Source organism: Mixophyes fleayi, chromosome 9, assembly GCF_038048845.1.
Source record: "Mixophyes fleayi isolate aMixFle1 chromosome 9, aMixFle1.hap1, whole genome shotgun sequence".
Classification (NCBI taxonomy): domain Eukaryota; kingdom Metazoa; phylum Chordata; class Amphibia; order Anura; family Limnodynastidae; genus Mixophyes; species Mixophyes fleayi.
The window spans coordinates 70782138-70804041 of record NC_134410.1 but is presented as its reverse complement, the minus strand read 5'-3'; the positions used below and the strand labels follow the sequence as shown (position 1 = coordinate 70804041).

Below are 21904 nucleotides of genomic sequence, written 5' to 3'. Positions count from 1 at the left end.
TCTTCTTCAGACAATGATGTTACTGAGCAGTCACCCAGCAATAATGAGAGATCGATACGACTCCTCGAGAAAAAGTTGGGCGGTCCATGTCGACATGCCTTGTATGCTGAAGAGTGCACACTAGGCAAAGTGGGTAAGGATGTGATGCACTGTGCTAGTTCAATAACACAAAATATACTGTAGCGCTTAGCCAACCTCAATATACTACCTATAACGTCAGAAACCCTTATTCAAACTTGTAATAATCACATCTAACCAGCAACATAGTACAAAGCACAACCATGTGCAATCCTCAGTTATAGTTCGTTATATTCCGTGGCTTCTGGTGTACACTTCATGTGTTCGGACCTCACCGATATTGTCCCCGTTCCATGCAAGTCAAAAGAAAACACACCATCAGCTTCCAGAATGATATACCAAAAAACTGAAGCTATCCGTTACTTACATGTAGGTTTAGGGGAGTCTAGTTCCGCTCGATGACCCATAATGGAACCATCACTATGGAAACCCGGTCCCACAGGGTGTAAATTCGTGAAGTGACCACGGTGCTCTCGGGTTGATTATGAGGAACAGATGTCTTACTCAATGTCCACACTCATTCTAGGTAGTCTGAATGTTCCATAGCAGTCCCAGGAGTGAGTCTATATGTGATTTTATCCCCACCAGAGGGTGGAAATATTATAACAGTAAGAAGAAATTTATTCCATCTCTCCCTAAGCCTACATGTAAGTAACGGATAGCTTCAGTTTTTTGGTACATCATTCTGGAAGCTGATGGTGTGTTTTCTTTTGACTTGCATGGAACGGTTTTCGTGATGTTACTAAATTCTTCTTAGTATGCAAGGCATTAAAAGGCTGGGCTACGCTTTCCCCGATTCAGGATGATAGGAGACCTATTGACAAGGGACCTTTGGGTCGTTTGTTGGTGGTTGTCTTTGACATAGCTAGTGATAGTTTTGAGGTTTCCCTTTTTCATTAGCTTTCTCTATGACTTTCTTCAGGACTTTTAGAATCAGCAAATTGGCTGTGTCCGCCAAGTTGTTCGCTCGTACTGGTTTGCTTTTAATGCACTTTTTGCTGTTTTTTGTTTGTTTCATATGTTTGGGGTTGTTTGGTGTTTGTCTCATGTTTTCTTTACCTCCATGTGGCCCACTTGGATTGTCAGCTGTGAATTTTATTACCAGGAGTTTGGGCCTGCTAGGACTCTGTGCTTGGAGGTAACCTGCTGGGGACTTTGTTGGGGAGTTTTTACTTGCACTGGTGATTTTCTGACACTTGATATATTTGGTGGGGGAACAAGTTTCTCCTTGGGGAGCACTGTTGTATTTTACTAAGTGTGTACACTTTGTTTAATAAAAGGGATTATTATTTCTTTCCTGTCTCCTTACCTGTGTGACCTGTGAACCTAGAGGACAGGGTATCTAGTGAGCTTTGGTTCTAACCCCGGTGTCCTCACAGTATCCTTTATCAAAGTGAGGCAAAATTTGACCGCCCTGGAGCTTTAGTCATTTATTTGGGTGGGAATGATTTGGGTAAGTTGACGGGTTTGGACCTCATTGCCCATATTAAATCAGACATAAAGGTCATTAAATCCAGATGGCCCTAGGTTTGTTTAATTTGGTCAAATATTATTCCCAGAATGAAGTGGCGAGGTGTTGTTTTCCTGACTCGCATTGATAAAACCCGTTCTAAAGTGAATAGAGCAGTGAAGAAGTTGTTTTTAGATTTAGGGGGTGAGGTTACCGTGATATTAGAGCCAGATTTCCACAATTTTATAGGGCAGATGGGGTACATTTGATTGACGTTGGTTTTGCATATTTTATGGAGCAGATTATTCGTTCTCTTGTTGGGCTTTGAGAGGTCACTTGGGGGTGGGCTTAGGTTTCTAGGGTGGGTGAACCTTACTGTGTCAGAAAGCAGTCCAATCAGCGACCATAATGACACATTTGAGTAGCATGTTGAGCACTCTCCCCTAACAGGAATGTTAAATTAGTTATACTACCCCTTGGGGTAGTTATTGGGCACCGCTTAATCAGATGAGCCTCAGCTAATGAGCCACATGGGGAAGAATTGGACTCCACCACCTAGAAATGTTCCAATATTTAGTTCAAGAATTAATGGTTTATAGATATGGCTTAAGGCTGATTGGTCTTGCTATCAATCTGGCAACATTTTGATTAAAATTTGATTTTCAATAAAAGTTTGTGACCTTTTATTCGGCAAACTAGTGTCTCATACATTTATTATACAGTAATAAGATAACTCTTAGTAAATGAAATAATGTTAAAGGTAAAGTTTTCAACCGCTAGGTGGCTTAGGATAACAAAGGGCAGGAATGGTCTCAAAGTGGTATAAATGCCAAGGTTATTTATATTGTAGAAAAAGTTTTTATCTTAGCAAGAGTTAACTTAACATGGAGGTATTGGTAATTTTTAACTAATCAGTTTCAGTATTTAGGGAGGAGCTACACTAGGGAAGGCATATAAGGGCGGTAAGTGGCAGTCGGATTTTCCCCGCCCACCAAGGCTGTTTGTTTTGTCTGTCTGTTCGCTTTGTTTGCTGCTCTGCTTTTTCTCCCTGAAAGGTCCAGTGGGCGGAAGCAGTCCATCAGCGGCCATAATGACACATTTGAGTGACGTGTTGGACAGTCTCCTCTAACAGGGATTTTCAAGTAGTTATACTACCCCTTGGGCTAGTTATGGGGCACCGCTTGGTCGGGCGGGCCTCAGCTAATGAGCCAAATGGGGTAGAGTTGGGCTCCACATCCTAGAAGTGTTCCAATATTTAGTTCAAGAAGTTTATGGTTCATAGATATGGCTGAAGGCTGACTGGTCTTGTTATTAATTTGCCACCATTTTTATTAATATGTAATTTTCAGTAAAAGTTTGTGAAACAAGTGTCTCATATCTTTATTTTATAGTGATAAGGTAACTCTCTTGGTAAGTGAAATAATGTTAAAGGTAAAGTTATCATCCACTGAGAGGCATATTAGACAAAAACCGGCATTCAAATTGAAAAAAAAAAAAATCATTGAAGTGCTGCAATCCTGCAATATTTTAGAATCTGAAATCTATTTTTCTAACAGGTCACTACTTCTGCATATGCAAAATGCTCTCTGCACAGGCTACAGGGTCAGAAACCAGATCACATTGTGCTATTATTATACACATCATGCCTTCACTGTACCTTCCACATTATACCATCCCTGCATCTTGCCATCACTGTGTGCCCTGTACCTCATTCCAGTACTGTGTTCCTTATTCCGCAGCTTTGTCAACTGGATTTATTCTGCTAATGGGAGGTCCAGGCTGTGTACCACATGAGTACTAGACAACAAACTTGTGAGTCGCAAAACATACACTTATCATTAAAAATCTATTATGTATAGTTTGTGTTGCTACTTGTTTATATCCAGAAAGTTAGGGCTTTAACTGTGTAAAAGGCTGCTAGTGTTATTACTGGGTAAATATAGAGTTTATATTAAACATTATGGGCCTGAGTCATTAAGCAGAGCAAAGCATAAAAAATTAGTAACTTTGCACCTGGGCAAAACCATGTTGCATCAGAGGGGGAGGTAAATTTAAAATGTGGGGGCAGATTTATAGCATACTTGCCAACATAGGCAAGCTGTTTCCCAGAGGTTCGGGGGGCAGGTGGGTGTGTGGGGGCGGGGATCAAAGAATCACGACGCCAAAACGGTCATCACTAGTTTGGACCAATAAAAACAAGGTGCGGGGCCACAATGATGTGTGCATGATGTCACTAAGTCCCGCCCACTCTGTTTAATTTACCTCTCGCATTGTAACATAGTTTGTCCTGGAGAAAACTTACTACTTTTTTTTGCTTTGCTCTCCTTATTCCAGGTCCTATGTCTTCTTTCATTTATTTCAGTTTACAATAAGTCGTTTCATATTCTCTTGACAATGAACAGTTAAAATATACTATCCTCCACTTCGTCACTTTGGCTGCTTTTTGTCAAAGCTGTGTGACAGGAAAAATAGAGAAGCAGGAGGTTTATTTATATGGTTGGGTAATGCTGCTGCTGCTCTCTGTTTATAAACACATTTAAACCACAGATGATGTTAAAAGAAACAAGCATTAAACACAAACACTCAAGTTTTCCTTCTACCACTGTAAAAATAAAGTGAATGAAAAGCTTTTTCCCTGGCATCTGTGCTTTTGTTGTGAGGTGAGCTGTGATCTAGCTTTCCTACAACTAGTGTCTAATATACCATTTAATAATAATAGTACAATATGCCAAATTTTTTTATAATCTTTCTTTTTACTTAGTGCTCCTAAGGTGTTGACCCCTGAACTTTTAGACATAGAGGGACTCATTTGCGCCTGACCATTAGTAGGAAAAGACGCATGCATGAAAAAGTACATTTATGTGACCTATGTTCACTCAGATGCATAACAAGATGCTTCCAGGTGTAGATCACTAGCATTTGTGCAAGGTGTACAGGTATATATATGTATACTTACACCGCACAATAGTATAGAAAAAGTGGCTTGACCGTGTTAGTAATAAATGCAACTTCCACATTACCCTATTTGTATACAATATAATAATATAATACAAAGAATAGTGTCTGGACAGTTATTGACAACTGTGGAAGTCGCATTTACCATGTAAACTGTGATTAAATCCAAACACAAATGAAATGAAATACAAACATCTGTTGTTTTCCCCCTTCAAAATAAAATGGAAATCTCTCTTTCCTGCCACTTCATATAATATATCAGCCATATTAATTATTTACTATTAGCTAGATGGATCAACCCACAATCAGTCAAGCAGAAGTAGTTAGCTAGTACTACTGATAGTCATCATAGTTATTGATTATCATTGTACTTAGCCTATGCTTGCCTGCCACTTTTGCTCCTCAAGTGTACGGAGTCGTTATAATAAGATGCACCAAAATCTGCATATGGACGTATACATCAGTTTTTTTTATATGCATGTGCATTAAGAAAGTAGATATTTTACGCAAATAGTGGTGTAAAGCACACAGACACTGGAGAAGTGGAAATGTGCTCTGTGGAGTGACGAATCATTCTCTCTGTTTGGCAGTCAGATGGGCGCATTTGGGTTTGGCAAATGCCGGGAGGACATTACCTGTCTGACTGCATTAATGCCAACTGTGAAGTTTGGTGGAGAAGGGATAATGGTATAGGACTATTTTTCAGATTGGGGCCTTATCTCCAGTGATCTTAATACTTCAGCATACCAAGTCATTTTAGACAATACTATGCTTCCAACTTTGTGGCAAAAGTTTGGGGAAGGCCCTTTTCTATTCCAACATGTCTGTGCCCCAGTGCACAAAGCAAAGACTAGAAAGACATGGTTTAATGAGTCTGGTGTGGAAGAACTTGACTGGCGCACAGAGCCCTGAACTCAACCCCATCGAATACCTTTGTGATGAACTGGAACAGAGATTGAGAGCCAGGGCTTCTCATACAACATCAGTGCCCGACCTCATAAATGCTCTACAGAATGAATGGGCACAAATTCCCACAGAAGTTCTCCAACATCTTGTGGAAAGTCTTCCAAGAAGAGTGTAAGCTGTTATCGCCGTAAAAGGGGACCAACCCTATATTAAAGTATATGTTTTGAATACATTGTCATTACAGTCCCTGTTGGTGTAATGATCAAGCGTCCGACTACTTTTGTCCATATAGTGTATGTCCATCTTCACCTGAGCACCAGAGTTCGGATGGCAGGCACTTGTTTTGCACCCACTATATGTTCCAGCTGTCTACCCATTTGTCTGTCAAATTGTCTCTCCATGTTTCCAAACTTCCCTGCATCTCATAAGTAAAAAATAAATAAATAATTCAGCCCAAATTCAGACTAATTCAAATACTTGTAATAGCTAAATCGCACATTTTTAATATACAAAGCTTAAATCAGCCAGTTTATTGAATGCTGTGTGTTACTGTACAGTGCGTTTACATTTCTGCATTTGTAGTAAAAGGGGAAGGGCGGGTCCCAAGAGCTGATTGACATGGTGGGTGGAGTTCCCGTAACTAGGCGTCCATGTAACATAGTCTTGGGTGCTAGAAACTACAACTCATAGCATCCAAGAGCAATGAAGAGCCAGGGAATGACTTCTGCGCCCACAACAAAATCATTTCCAGAGCCTTAACAAGAGGAGTTACCTGCAACCAGTAACCAGTGTTTGTATGTCTGCTGAGCCAGCATGACAGAGAGAAGAAACACACAGCAAGATAGCCTGTTTAGGAGTGCTAGAGTCAGTTAGAGGAGCAGAGACCCTGCATAACACTTATTCACTGGAACTGCTGGAGAAGACAGAGAGCACAGACTGTGTGAGTACTATGAAAGTGAGAGTCTTACCAGCAGACAGGAGAATAAAGATACTTTACCATTCATAGAGGCAGTGAGTCACAGAGCAAGCGGCCATACTAACAGACAAGGTTGCCAGTTTTGTGAAGAAGCCTACCCTCCTGTCAGGCAAGACTGCAAGACCATTAGAGCTAGATGCAAGACAATCAGAGAAGATCTTATAGAGAAATCTGCCATAACCAGAGGACAGCCTGCCAAGGGTCCTATACAAGCTGCCAGAGAAACAGGGAGAGTCCAGGTCCTTTTCAGGGAGAAAGAGAGAGCAAAATACCAGCCCATAGGAAAAGAGAAAGCAAGACATCAGCACAGAAGGAAAGTGAGAGCCCTGAGACTCCCACAGATCACGGGAGAGGACAAGGCTCCACACTGCACCTCAGGGTGAGACTAGAACGAACTGTGAGGTTTAGCAGCCCTCTCACCTCCAGGTGGTTCCTCAGAGGTGCAGGGGATACATTAATAAATTATGCCCTCTGCATTGTACAGAGACACACAAGCATACCCTCCAAACATTTCTCATTTTCTGAGATTTTGAAATGGGTTTAGCTTATCCAATGTGGGCATGACTTTGCCATGTTTTTTTTGGTTGTGGATTGGTCAGATCAGGGGGTGACATGTGTAAATCAAGGGTCTGATCAAATTGTCTCAATTTGGTTTTCTCTCTGGCTATGTAAAATCACAATCTGCACAAGAAGTATACATAGCTGCCAATGGTAACAAACTTCCCTGGACAGTGCTGAGATTTTTATGTCACTCATGGGTCCACTGAGTTTTTTTTTTGTATTTTGTTTTTAGATATAAATTTACACATATCTTCAGGGATGAAAGAGGGAAAATTGCAGGCAAAACTCAATCTCAGTCCCTTTCTGTTATGTTAGTGTGCTTGTTGCCTTCTAATAGGCCAGTCAATCAGAAGATAGAGGCACATGCTCTCATATTATATCAAGTGTTACAATGAGTACCGCCAAGCTGCACTATATCATATAACTTGTATTGAATGAAGGAGACACAGGAGGGCATTGCTGAGTATTATTGTTCATCATGTTACTGCCATGCAAAATACTGCCCATCACTGCTACTGACTATTTCTACAAATGGACACTACTGTAATGAGTATCATATGGGCATTACCAGTACTGACAAACAAGGCTGTAACAAGGGCAGTACAGTCAGTGAAGCTACCAAAGGCTCAAGGCCGAAGGTGCACCATAGCCACCGACTCCCAAATGGGACTAGGGACTCTAAGTATATTGGTTGGAGTCATTGTGGTGCCAAATGTTTTAAGTTGCGATGATGGGACTATTTATTTAATACTGGGGAGGTTTGGGTGATTTTAATTGATGTTTAAATGTTATTGTTATGATGTTATTATTATTATTATTATTATTAATAAATTATTGTTAAACATGGGCGCTATTGATTTAATGTCAGACTCGTTGGGGGGAGAGAGGCCTAGAGAATTCACTAGTAGCTTTGCTTTTCACGAGGCAAATAATAACTATCCCTTTTCCAAATAGGGCCCTAACATTGTAGGACCCAGCCAAATAACACCAGAGCGTAAGACTCCAGCAGCAACATGGGTAGTTAAAGCTGCAAGAGATAGGCAGTGGCAAGCGCAGAATTTCTACAGGGGTTTTCCAAATATTTGGTTCTGGAACAAGCAAGAACAACTGCAGCAGTAAGCCTGAATCAGTGTCTTTTTGGAGTTAATTGTTTTAAATAAATAACAAATATGGTTGAGTCCCAACATGTTGCTTATTCACATGGTCCTAGGTAATAACAAAATTGAGACTAATAGTACAAATAACCAGGTAAGATTTTTTTTTTACACACTATAAAATAGCATTTTAGCTGTGGTAAAGTTAGCTGCAACTGCCACACAGTTTGGGCCTGATTCATTAAGGAAAGGAAAGCAAAAAAAGGAGTAACTTTGCACCTTGGCAAAACCATGTTGCATTGGAGAGAGAGGAAAATTTTAAATGTGATGGCAGATTTAAAGTTGGAGTAGGGCATGTCCTAGATCTATTTTAAATTTCAGTGTAAACAAAAAGATATGAAGTATTTGTGTGCTATATGAAAAAACAGCCAGTATTAACTTACATGAAAAATAATAAACTAATGTGCACACCTTGCATTGCAACAACGGTTTCTCCAGGAGAACATTTACTCCTTTGTTTGCCTTACATTCTTTATGAATCAGGCCCTGTGTGTTTCAAGTATGTTCAGTACAAGAGTACAGTTTACCATAGAGGCAAAAATTCTTGCTGCATCCACCATGCAGTTGATGCTGCAGGCTGGACTGCCAGTAAAATGCCATTGTTTTACGATTACCTAGTCATGTTGAACCCTTAGAGCACATTTACAATCACAGTCAATATTAATTAATAATTACACATAATTGACATAAAATAAATATATGATGCATCATAAAGCAACATAACTTGTGCAGGTGGTATTAACAGGCCTAGGAGACAGACAGACAGGCAGAAGACATAACTGGGGAACAGACCTATGACAGGACTGGGATGTCAACACACTGATGGGACAGTGATGAACTGGACCTGATTCATCTTCTAATGCAATGTGAACGCAACTTGCGTTTAAAAACACACACATAACTTGTGCGCACCTACACCTGTATACAAATACAATTGGATCTCAAGGGACATCTCCATTTGAATCTGGGTATAAGTACGCTCTGGCTATACGTTACTTGCCATATGTAGATAGATGGAACACAATTCAGGATACGCACATACATATGTGCAACATAAAGTCCCATCAGAATTCATGGAAAATAAAATTATAAAATAAATTACCAACTCACAATACTATAATTATTAATAAAATAAATTGGTGTTTTTTTCTTAAAAAAAAGTTTTTGCCATTAAATACATCATCAACATCAACATTTATTTATATAGCGCAAGCAAATTTCGTAGCACTTTACAATTAGAACAAACACAGAAATAAAATAATAATGGGCAATACAAACAGACAGAGAGGTAGGAGGGCCCTGCTCGCAAGCTTACAAATACATTAATCAGGATGTTTTTAATGTGTACTGTACATACAATACTCTTTTATAGTTTATCTTCCTTGCATAATATGTTATTTGCTCTCAAGTGGCATTCATATGTGTAGTTGTGAGAGGGTGTTCAGCCAAGGAGCCTGTGAAGAAGATGAAGATAGAAGAGAAAACAAGAGGAAGAAGATTACACTTACTAATCTGGGGATCCCGTGCAGCTAAGTCCATTCTTTCCCTCTTGACAGGTCTCAGCAGCAGTGGGCAGGTGAGCCAATTAGGGCTCACTTTCCCCTGTTGGCCAATCAGCGGCCGCGAAGGTGAGCCGATCCAGGCTCACCTCTGGTCGTTTGAACTCTTGGCAACACTGATAGCCAATTAGGGCTCACTGTGTCATCACGCATTGTCAGGACAACACCGATTGACGTCGGTGTGCCAGCGGCTACAGGGCTGTCATCAGAAATTGTGGGGCCCAGTACAAATGAAACTGGCAGGGTCCACCCTTCCACTCTCTGATCTCAATGACCCCTCTGGGTCTGGTGGACGCAGAGGTATAATGTGACGCCATGATACCCGGAGAAACAATATGCCCTCCAGACCTCCCCGCATGCCCATCATACTTTCCCCACATTTCACCAGACCTCCCCACATGCCCCTTACATTCCCCGGACCTCTCCATTTCATTGAACTTCACCATATGCCTTTCACTCACCGGACCGTGAGTGCCTCTACACTGGTGCGTGGCTCCCTAGCCTTCCTGCCGGCACCTGTCCTAAACCGCGGCCGTCCGCCATCCTGATGGACTGCGCATGCGCAGCACCCAAGAACTCTTGTGACTGTTGCTTTTAATCTAATTGGTTGATCAGGCAACTCTCCCTATTTAAGGCACCTGTGCTCATTACCTCATTGCCTGATCTTGAGTCTCATTCCCTGTGAGTCTCTGAAGGTGTCTCCTGTGTTCTACTAGTGTCTTCAGTTTCCTGCTGATTCCTGTTCTACTCATCGCTGGTCTCCATACCCGCTACTGTCTCCTGTGTACTACTAGTGTCTTCAGTTCCTGTGGATTCCCTGTGCTACTCATCGCTGGTTTCCATACCTGTTACAGTCTCCTGTTTCCTGCCTGTGTCCTCAGCTGGACTCTGATTACCGGATCTACTCACCTGTGGTTCCTACACTCGTCTCTGCCGTTCAGCGTCTCTGCAGTCCCTGCATCTTCCTGTGGACAGACTGTTCTACTGAATAGCGGTATGCCTATCTGTTATTAACTTTCTACGTTTACTCTGCATATCCGCTAGGACAAGTTTCCACTCTCAGCAGCGGTATCCATGCCCGCTATAGACTGTTATTGTTACGCTGCATATCTGTTTGGAATTAACCGTACTACTCAGTCGTTATATGCATAATTGTGATTGACTATCCTTTATTGGCCTGCATATCTGTGCTGAGCAAGTCTCTACCAAGCAGCGCCACATACTGTTATAGACTTTGCTGGATACGCTGCATATCTATTGGGATCAAGTTCCTCTGTGCTCTCAGTGTCTGCATCCTATTATCCTTTGTATGCCTCCACTCGACACCTGTACACATCCTCACCTATTAAGCAGTGGTACAACTTGCTGTACGCAGACCACTGACTTCCCCACTACCTACCTGCACCTGAACAAGTCTTCTCACCATAAGCAGTGGTACAACTTGCTGTACGTGGACCACTGACTTCCCCGCTACCTACCTGCACCTGGACAAGTCTTCTCACCATAATCAGTGGTACAACTTGCTGTACGCAGACCACTGACTTCCCCACTACCTACCTGCACCGGGACAAGTCTTCTTACCATAGCAGTGGTACAACTTGCTGTACGCAGACCACTGACTTCCCTACTACCTCCCCGCATCTGCTCACGTCCATCCTGATCTCCGTGTTCAAATCTGCCTTTCCACAATATCAGCTAGTCGCTGACTCATTGACCAAGATTGCTGCAAGTCACTGACTTTCCTATTCTTTATTGGCATTCTCTCTCCATCTGCTGTGATATATGTTCCGCTAGTCACCCTGCTACCAGAGGACCGTTGTGTTAACTTCACTACTCTGGTAAGCCCAGTCATCTGGTGAATTCCTGGGCAAGACTCCTAGTGCCCATGACAATGCCCTTCTGACCTGCCCGAATGCCCTTTAACACAGCGAGAAAGAAGCTGGTCTTTTGATGAAAACAACACAGATACAGACAGACTCCTCCCTTATTATTTAAGTAGTGGGGAGCCTCTGGTCACCTTCTATGTGCGTTTGGGGGACTTATAAATACTGAGCGCAGCCTACAGAACTGCGTCCATTTTTTTTACTGGTCAGACAGGAAGTGCCCCCATTTCCTATTTCCTCACTAGACCACAGGGGGTCATTCTGCACTTGTCATAGCAACACAGCAGGGGAGACTGAGCGAATGCGCTCTAATATATTCAAACATATAGACAGTATGCAATTCTAAAAACCTATGTACATTCACAGAAATGCAGGTGATAATACTGAAATAAGAAACAAGATGTGATCTTAATTATATAAAATACAGATTAAAACTGACTGTCTTGCTAATACAACATTCTGAGATTGGGATAAACTGTATTGCTAAGATCTGAAAATTGGCAGAGTCTTAAAAATGATGTGACGTTAATTGAGGTGCTGCATTCAGCAGAGAGCGCTTTCCTGTTATTCATTATAGTTAATTGACGAACAGTAATGATATGCACTAGAAATGAAAGATCAAAATGTAAAATAAAACAAGAACAAAAAGATAAATATAATAATAAAATATACAGATACAAATACAATGGATATATAGCATTACAATAAACATATATACACAGAAAAAGTTGACTTAACAACAATAGGGCAAAGATAAATTAGACTGTGGAATATCAGCTGCCTTAGATGGGGTAAATGATGCTAGGTAACATTGAAGTATTACTGGGTAAAACACAGATGGGGTATCATGAAATAAAAAATAGCTGGATGGTGTGTTAAAAGGAGGGTTGGGGATACAATTCCTGTGTGTAGGTGCATCTGTTGTGACTGTTGTAGAGATGCAGTTCCTTTATCCTGAGCTGCAAAAATCGTTATTGTGTCAGCTTGAAGCAGATTTCCATAAAGCATGAAGAAGTGGATGGAATGATAGTAAAAGTGCAAAGGTTTATTAGCATTAAAATGACAATAAATACTTACATAATAGTGTTAGAAGTTCTGATTGTAGAGTTCCCGCAGTCACTGCTCCTGTGTTCAATGCCATCCCCACAAGGAATCCACCTGCATGTTGTCCTGCACACTTCCTGGTTAATGCCTTGCATGAATACCTAGTGGTGACAAAAAGGCTCCAAGCTCTGTCAATGTAAATGTCTTACTGCCTCAGGTGGCGAGCCCCTTGAGCAGCCCAGCTCCTTACACCAGTACCTCCTGTACCCCCCTGATGGCAGCCCTGAGCGGCTATATAAGCCACCATGCTGCCATTTTACAGAAGTCCGTTGGCGGTGACAGAGGACAGATATAGCGAGACATCCTGAGGTGCCGCATCAAGAACACAGCGGAGGACAGCGGGCTGAAGAGGTTAAGAGGCACCGCCGGCTGGAGGATCTGGAAGATCCAAAGACTCAGGGGACAAGTTGAGTATCCTGTGCGGAGCAGGATCCAGAAGGCTCCATTAAAGACTGTGCTGAGGGGAAGAGCAGTTGTGGTGTGTCTGTGCAGACGGTAGGTGGTCCATCGTAAACAAGGTAAGACTGTTCTGTTCTGTTTCCTGCACACGTTACATTTTTATGACTATCAGTCAGCACCTACACCTGCCCTGTAGCTGGTGCAATGGAAATGGCTAAAAAACATGTATGTATAAGATGCCCAGAGCTTACTGAAAGTTACTTTTACTGATGGAAACTTTATTGTATATTACTCTAATGGGAATATACTAGGAATAAGTGCTCCATTTTAAGTATTTTACTGCTATTAATAGTCATTGCTACTGGTGGGAATTATCCTGCGTTGTATCACTTGCATATTCAATCTTGCTTGGCATTGCAACTGGCATATTATACTGTATTTTGGGGCTGGTATAGATCTTGATAAGCATTATCACTGAATATTAGATTTTTTTAGACACTATACTCAGCATTTTAGATTGTGCGGCACACTAATAATTACATTAGATCTTATTAGGCAATGAAACATTAGATCTGGTTGAGTAAGTATTATAACTAGCACTTTATATATTGCTGGACATCATTGCTGGTATTTTTGACTGTGTTTGGCATTATGTCATCTTACTAGCATTATCTATTGGTAGAACACATGGGCCAAAGTCTGTAATAGATGTCTGTATAATGTGAGACGGAGGTGAATCCACACGTTAGTAAACTTAACCAGGAACATTGGTTTATTTAGCAGGATACATAGGATAGACAAGTATATGTAACTTGCAGGTATACATGATACAGCAATCTGCAGGCAGTCAATAGTTCTTGTGGAACAGGTTAAATACATGGGCAGTCTCAGGAGGTTACTATGTACTACACATCCATGTAGTACATCTACTGTTTATTCAAGCAGGGGCACTTGAGGCACTTGTAAGCTGCACATCCGTGTATGTTCCCTTACTGCAATAGCACAGTGCCATACACAGCTTATATGTTGCTTGCCGAATATCACAGTGGGACGAGAACTGGATGAGAGGCAGCGCATGCGCAGTAGCACAGATGCAGACAGGAGCACGACGGTGCCGCACTTCTGGGCCACTAGACCACTGGGAACTAGGAGACAGAGGATAGCGCTTCTCTTCAACATTAGCACTGGTATAATGTATTATAAATTGATCACTAGTTTATAACATATTGATAGGTATTGCTATTAGCATATTAGATTGGTTGCTAGGTTTTATCATGGGCATAATATATTTTGCTTACATAATATTGCATCTTTGGGATTTTTCTTGTTCTCAGGGGCAGCTCTTCCTAGGCACTGGCATAGTTTGCTACTTACCATGTGGTCTATTTAAAAGATGAAGATTTGTGGTCTTACTGCTCAGCACAGCTGTCTGGATTGTAAAATGTTTATTTTGTATTCTGTTTTTTGTCACAGGTGTAGCATTATTTACTAAGTTTCATAACCACATCTGCACAATTTTACTTGTGTGCTCCAGATTTTCACTCTCACCTTTGAGTAACCAATTTATTTGCCCAATGTTGCCAATTATGTTAAGTGAAGCCATTTTAGCTGAGGGCACTTAAAATGCATGGATTATGTTTTTCAGGTCCTTACCCATTAGGGGTTAAAGTTGTTTTAGTCCCAGCCAATAGAATCCATGGGGAGTGGTTTCAGTCACCTCATTAGAAACTCCCATGGGCTTCTAGACCTTTCCTTCCTGTGATTTCACTGATGCAGGAGCTCCCTGGAGACAGATAAGATCGTTTTTATTGCTTTAGCTTTCTATCTTTTCTAACTCCCTGTTTTCATCTTTTTCTGTTTAATCTCATCCTTCACCTTATCTTTTAACCCCCCTCGTTTTTCTTTTTCTTCATTTATTTCTCCTCTTTCTCTTTTTTCCTTCTCCCCCTCCTTTTTTCCCATTCCCTCATTCTTCTCCTCCCCTCTCTCCATTTTCTCTGTTCCCCTGTATTTCTCCTTGCCAAAAATGTCCAGACTTAGGAGATCAGCGGGCCCCCCTGCACGTCTGTCAGACGGGTCACAGCTCCCGGCCGGGAGTCTGCGCCCGCCTGTTACTTTATCCAGCTCTGCCCCCTCTAGTGAAGCGCTGGGAGCGCTGCCTGAAAGCGTGCATCCCAGCGCTGTTAATATTGCTGCAGGGGACTCCCCTGTCGCTGGGTCTCAATGGAGATCTGGGCAGGGGGGGAGGGGCGGCGCTCGCAGGTCCCGGGCTCCAGAGAGATCAGCGGCGCTGGCTGCCTCAGGGGACGCCAGCGCTGCTGTGCAGAATAGTCAGCAGAGGAGGAGATCTCCTTCTCCTACCTCTGCTAGGTCCAGCCAGTCCTCCCTGCCTCCTCGCTCTCCACCTCCCAATTTGGCAGGTCAGGTCTCCCCCAGGACAGCAGGGGGAGAGGGAAGCTTACAGGCACTGGCTTCCTCTTACAGTTCCCCCGTTGGTAATCACCTGATAGCTGTGAATGAGGTAAATTTGGAGTCACAGCATGTCTCTGTTTCTGCCACAAGTCACAGACCCTGGTTACACAGCAGCAGTGGTGAGAGTATACCTCAAATTAATATTATCCCCCCACTTATGCCTCAGGGATGGATCAGGGGTAGAGTGCGCCCTCATATGGCTCATAATGTAAGTTTTCAGCCCATGTTATCTTCTCAATTACACACACCCTCACCACCTCAGGTTGGGCCCCCTATACAGTATAATTTCATATCTCCAATACAAGCTGCTAATGTTCCTCTGCAGAGGCTTCCATATAGCGATTCAATCAATGTCGGGGGTCACCCCTCGGCGCTGGTTCAGTCTGGGAGCTTTCAGCAAAGCCCAAACACAACGCTTAGTCCATGGGCAAGACCAGCAGTAGCACAGGTGGAGGCGCCCCACGGGAACCTGCCTCCCTGGTCACTACCGTATCCTCCTCCTAATCCAGATAGGGTCCAGCGGCCAATGCAGAATTGGATGGCACCGTATCCACCTCCTTATGTTTCAAGTTATGGGCATGCTTCTAATGCAAGCATTACAAATATACCCGTCCCTGATCTCAATAGCTCCCCCTTTGGGTTTGGTTCCTCCCAAGATCTGGCCCGCCCACCAGCCCCAGGTTTTTCCTTTGGTACGCCTGTCCCAATAGAGTCGTTAAACAGCATTTCAGGAGTTAGGGTTAACCAGTCGTTTGTGTCTGAAGTAGCTAACATACATTCTGTTTCAGTGACGGCAGTATCGGGCGGAGGGGCGGCCGCGCCATTGCCAGAAGTTATCACAGTGACGGGGAGCTCTGCCTTACAGACGGAGCCAGCAGGGGATTCGGCTTCAAGAGAAGAAACATCAACCCAAGCACTTGCGTTACCAGGGACATCTGCGCAAAGTGGTGAGTGTGATTCTATTTTGGCACATCGTTCACATACACGCAGTCCTCCTTTAGCTACCACTAGTGAAGAATCAGATGAGGAAGGTCAGGGTCCGCGTAAGCTTTTAAAAATCTTAACAGAGCATTTAGCGAAGCCCGCTAGGGTGACCCCTTCAGGCATAGCTCCACCCACGGCTTTAGGCGGTCCTATGGTACGATGCGACAATACAGCCTTGTTAAGAGGCGTGCGTCGCAGTTCAAAGGATAGGATTGACAAAGGGTACTATGTCGATTTGTTTATGCTCACCTCTGCAGCCAAAAAAGAATTGCTGGCTGCCTGTGGTAAGGGAGGAATGGGTGAAGAAAATTATAGAACGTTCTCAAACTGGTTGAGGGGGTATTGTATATTCTCTGCCATCTATGTGGAGTCTAGACCGGACACCAGGGCGGATGTGTGGAGGTACCTACACCTGATTAATGATCTGTGGATTAACGCGGGTGGTACAATTTGGAGGCGTTACGATGAGAGTTTTCGTAGCAAGGCAAACAAAATGCATACTATCCCATTTGGGTGTAAGGACGTTGAGTCATGGATGGCACTGATGCTGCCAACTGAAGATGCTATGCCTCCTGTAGTACCTAGGTTTCAGAGCCAGGGGAGGCGTAGTACTCCCCAAAACAGTAAGAACAGATGTTTCGCGTATAACAATGCCTCGTGCGGAAGGGGTGACTCTTGTAGATATAGACACGTATGCTCCAAATGCCGAGGCAGTCACCCAGCTAAGGATTGTACCAGGCAGTCATCAGGAGTGGGTAGGGGCCACGGTGCGCCAGGAGGTGCTAACTAAGGGGCCATCCCCTATTGATTTAAAAGTTCTAGATAAGTGGCTTAGTTTTTTCCCAGATGTTGTTCAAGCCCAGTGTCTATCCCAAGGCTTTCATCATGGTTTTCAGCTTCCAGTAGTAGGAGAAATTAGGTCGTCATCGGGCAGGAATCTTAGGTCAGCAGTCTTGCTTCCTGATGTGTTGAAGGATAAGGTTATGAAGGAGGTTAGCTTGGGTCGTATGATTGGGCCTTTTGATTCCCCCCCAATTCCTGATTTGATAATTTCCCCTGTAGGAGTTGTCCCTAAGAAGGCTGCGGGTAAATACCGTCTAATACAGCATTTATCCCATCCTCCCGGTTTTTCAGTTAACGACGCAATAGATGTTAGCTTCAGTTCAGTCAATTACCAGTCCTTTGAGGAGGCCTTGACTTTAGTTAGGGGCTTTGGGCAAGGGGCTTTATTGGCCAAGTTAGACATTGAATCGGCATTTAGACTGCTGCCGCTTCACCCAGAATCTTTTAGATTCATGGGCTTTAGGCTACAGGACGGTTTCTACATTGATCGCTGTCTCCCCATGGGGTGCTCAGTGTCATGCGCTCTTTTTGAAAAGTTTAGTTCGTTCCTGCATTGGTGCGTACAAGCAGGAACGGGTCATCAAGGAATCGCCCATTATTTGGATGATTTCTTGTTTATAGGTCCCCCTTCATCCGCAGTGTGTGCAGACACGCTTTTTTCAGCTACGGCATTGTTCAAAATCATGGGGGTCCCAGTGGCGCATGACAAGACTGAAGGGCCTAACACATGTTTGTCATTCTTGGGCATAGAGATAGACACCATTGCAGGTTGTTGTCGTTTGCCTGAGGAAAAGATAAACAAGTTGGGGGCAGTGGTTTCTGAGGCGATTAGTTCACAGGGTAGCTCCTTGCGTCAGGTTCAGTCTCTTCTCGGATCGCTCAATTTTGCATGCAGGGTGATACCGATGGGACGTATTTTTTCTAGAAAATTGCAAATGGCCACATCAGGCTTAAAAAGGCCTCATGCCAGAGTACGCCTATCGGCGGAAATAAAGGGAGATTTGAGAGTATGGGCCAAATTCTTGCAGTCTTTCAATGGAGTGCGGATATGGCCTAAGAGACAAGTCTCGAATGTTTTGTTGGAATTACACACAGATGCCTCTGGGGCGAATGGTTTTGGGGCCATTTTTCAGGACGAGTGGTGTGCAGCTCCTTGGCCTGAGGGGTGGCGTCAGAGCGGTTTGGTGGCAAATTTGCTGGTTTTAGAGTTATTCCCAATAGTTTTAGCCATTGATCTATGGTGTCATAGGTTAGCGGGCCAGAATGTAGTTTTCTGGTGTGATAACCTTGGGGTTGTGCAGGCAATAAATCGCCAAAGCGCTACGTCATTGCCGGCAGTGAACCTTTTACGTAGACTTGTTCTGAAATGTTTGGAAAATGATATAATTTTCCGGGCCAGACATGTACCCGGAGAGGTGAATAAGGTGGCAGATGCGCTTTCGCGTTTCCAATGGCGCCGCTTTAGGGAGCTAGCTCCTTTGGCTCAATTAACCGGCATCCCTTGTCCTTTCTATGCATGGCAGTGGGTCGAGTCGGAATGATCGAGTTGGCAGAGTCATCCTTGGCGCAATCCACAAGACGTGCGTATCAGTCAGCGTGGAGTCAGTGGGAGGCTTTCTTACAATCCAGGGCCCCAAGTACATCAGGTCAAGCGGAGGAGATTTTAGAGTTTATGTGGGAAAGATATAACACGGGTGTTAAAAAGGCGGCTATGGCCTCAGCGTTAGCAGGCATTTCTTTTATGGCCAAATTACATTCAAAAGTTGATCCCACAAGAGGTTTTATTATTTCCAAGGCTATGAAAGGGTGGGCTAGAACCCGCCCTTCGGTTCCTGACTCTAGGCGTCCCATTACGGTTCCCTTGCTTAGGCAGTTGATTATGTCGCTTGCGGAGGTCACTTCTAGCTCCTATGAGTCCACTTTATTCAGCACAGCTTTTTCTATGGCGTTTCACGGAGCATTTAGAATTAGCGAACTTGTGGCTAAATCGAGAGTTTCCCTAGGTACAGCCCTTTTGGGAAAATATACTTTAGTTGCTAGTACGCAGGTCTCCATAAAAATTGCACGATCCAAAACGGATCAGTTTAGTAGGGGTCATTGGGTCACCTTGTCCCCTTGCAATGATACGAGTATATGTCCGGTGGCTTGGTGTAATAAATTTTCAGGAATAAGGCCTAAGGATAGCGAGGCTTGGCTAGCACACATGGATGGGTCTCCTTTGTCCAAGTTTCAGTTTAATGCCATTTTTAAAAGTGCAGTGATAAAGGTGGGGTTAGACCCAAAATTTTATGGAACGCACTCGTTCCGTATTGGAGCAGCTACAGCTGCTGCCATGGGAGGGGCCTCCGTACCCGATATTAAATTGTTGGGGCGATGGAAGTCCGATAATTATAAAAGGTACATTAGACCTTAAGGCAATTATATGCTCATGTTTTGCATATGTTATTTCTCTATTGTCTATACTTGGTTCTCTTGCTTTACTTTTATCTTTCTGGTTCTTATCCCCCCTCCTCCTTACTCTTCCCCCTCCCCCCTTCCTCGGTAATCCAGGGCGAGAGCTGCTTGCCGTGTTCAACGGGGGCATGGAGGGATTTTTTCCCAATTTCTCCTACGGATTAAGGCCTGATTAGTGGTGAGCCTCCGGGGTTTTTTGGGTTGGTTCACCTTCATCTGGGTTACCGTTCCTTTACTTTCTTATCTGATTAAACCTGTTTAGGTTGGTGACATTTCCCGCCTAGGGGTGTTAAATCGTTTTGGGTTGGTACCTCATAGCTTATGTTAAACCATGATTGGTTGGTATGTTTGCATGTCTGTATCATAAATCACGCAGTGGTTGGTAGTCGGGCATAGAACCATAGAATTAATATATTGTCATGTTGGTGTAACATACGGTAAACCATGACTTATTTCCCACCTCCTGTTTAACCTTTAAAGGTTGGTATGTTTTCAAGGCACGTATAGGCGTCATATCGTATTCCCATTGAGCATATATATTCATCAATTCACCTCATCAGATTGGTAAAGGTAATACTGTTATTAGTGCCCCCTCCCCCTTAAAATATAAGTCTAATAGGTTGGCATTTATAGCCTCACATACGTAGTTCCCCTCTCTTTAGCTTAAGCAATTTTATTCATCATTGGCCATATTAGTCTTCTGGGCTATTAGATAAGCAGTTCTATCATATATTTAGTCATATAAACCGGTTGGTTGGTCCATTCTCCCCCCCCCCCTGTCCCACATTTTCATACGAAGTTGGTATTAAACCTTTGCGGTTGGTTGCAAATATGGACAATTTGTTTAAAGTATGCAGGGGTCAGGGTCATTGCTCTTCAGAGCTGGTGTGTCTTGGTGTTATGTATGCATATAGGAGGAAAAAAGTAAAGGTTACAGGGCCTGTGTTGTCCCTGGTTTATATTCCAGGAATATTTTGGAATATTTGTTACTACTACAGATCACCAATTCTTTCTATCTTCGGTTTACAGGCCTGAAGATAAACATTTGGATAATGGGACACTCATTTGTGTATTGGGCTTCAAAACATCATTTGGCGAATGAGTGGTCTAATTTCCCATGCCCGGTGGATATAAAATGGATGGGGAAGAGGGGCCTTTGCTGGCCATTCCTGTTGTCTTGGTTAGAAGAGGAATTGGCAAAATCACAACATCCTGATATTATTGTTTTGCATCTTGGGGGGAATGATGTGGGGAAGACTAAATCATTGGCCCTCATAATAAGCATTAGAGAAGATTTACGTGCTATTCGGGCACGATGGCCTACAATTGGGATTTGTTGGTCCAACATTGTCCCTCGTTTATACTGGAGGTTTCCCATTCGCCCCTCTACGCTTACTAGATTATTAAGAAAAATTAGTGTTACGGGGAAACTGGTTAGAGAATTGGGGGGGGTAGAAATTTTCCACCCATCCATTAAGGCGGATAATACACACCTGTTCCGGCCGGACGGTGTTCATTTGAATAAAGAGGGGATGGGGTTTTTCATCAGGGAGATCTATGAGCAATTAGGTTTGTGGTTTTGTGCTCATGGTGGCGGGCTGGGAACCCGTTAAAGGGTACCAGCTATGGTAGGAGAGCAGTGCAGTCAATGACTAGTCACAACGGTGGTTAGGATATTTGGCTGCACGTCACTGCCCCTTTCAAGTAACATTACTCTTGATCCTTCTGAGTGGAGGATCCCTTGGCGTGCTTTGCGTGGCCGTCAATGTTGAGTTCAGAGGGGAGCAGTCATGCTGACGCCTGTTTAACACCGGCCAATGTTAAGGGAGTATTCCTTGGTTTAGTTTGAATGCCATTTGGGCATTGCAGTATTTGGTTAGATGATTAGTTGTTTAGTTGACTGCAGTTTGCTCTCGCCACCATCAGGTGACTTTCATTTAATTGGTTTATGATTAATAAAAACTGCGACCTTTTGCCAAAGTAGCTATACGTGTCTGTGTCTTTATTTCATTAGATTAAGTAACACTTTTAAAGTACAAAGGTTGGTAAGGTGCGTGAAGGAAAAGGACATTAGCCATATGCGTTTTATGTTAAGTGAAGCCATTTTAGCTGAGGGCACTTAAAAT

General features: G+C 43.2%; 1 protein-coding gene across 1 annotated transcript; it reads left to right on the top strand.

Moving 5' to 3' along the window:
• Window positions 1–15051: 15051 nt before the first annotated feature.
• Window positions 15052–21391, top strand: LOC142101831 (uncharacterized). The gene is made up of 2 exons (XM_075186272.1): window positions 15052–16444; window positions 20808–21391. Exons 1-2 carry the CDS (start codon window positions 15052–15054, stop codon window positions 21389–21391), a joined length of 1977 nt encoding a protein of 658 aa, XP_075042373.1.
• The last annotated feature ends 513 nt before the right edge of the window (window positions 21392–21904 follow it).

Coding starts and splice junctions, on each gene's coding strand:
- LOC142101831 (XM_075186272.1), top strand. CDS start 15,052: ATGTCCAGACTTAGGAGATCAGCGGGCCCCCCTGCACGTCTGTCAGAC. Junction 16,445..20,807: donor AGGGACATCTGCGCAAAGTG/GTGAGTGTGATT, acceptor TTCGGTTTACAG/GCCTGAAGATAAACATTTGG.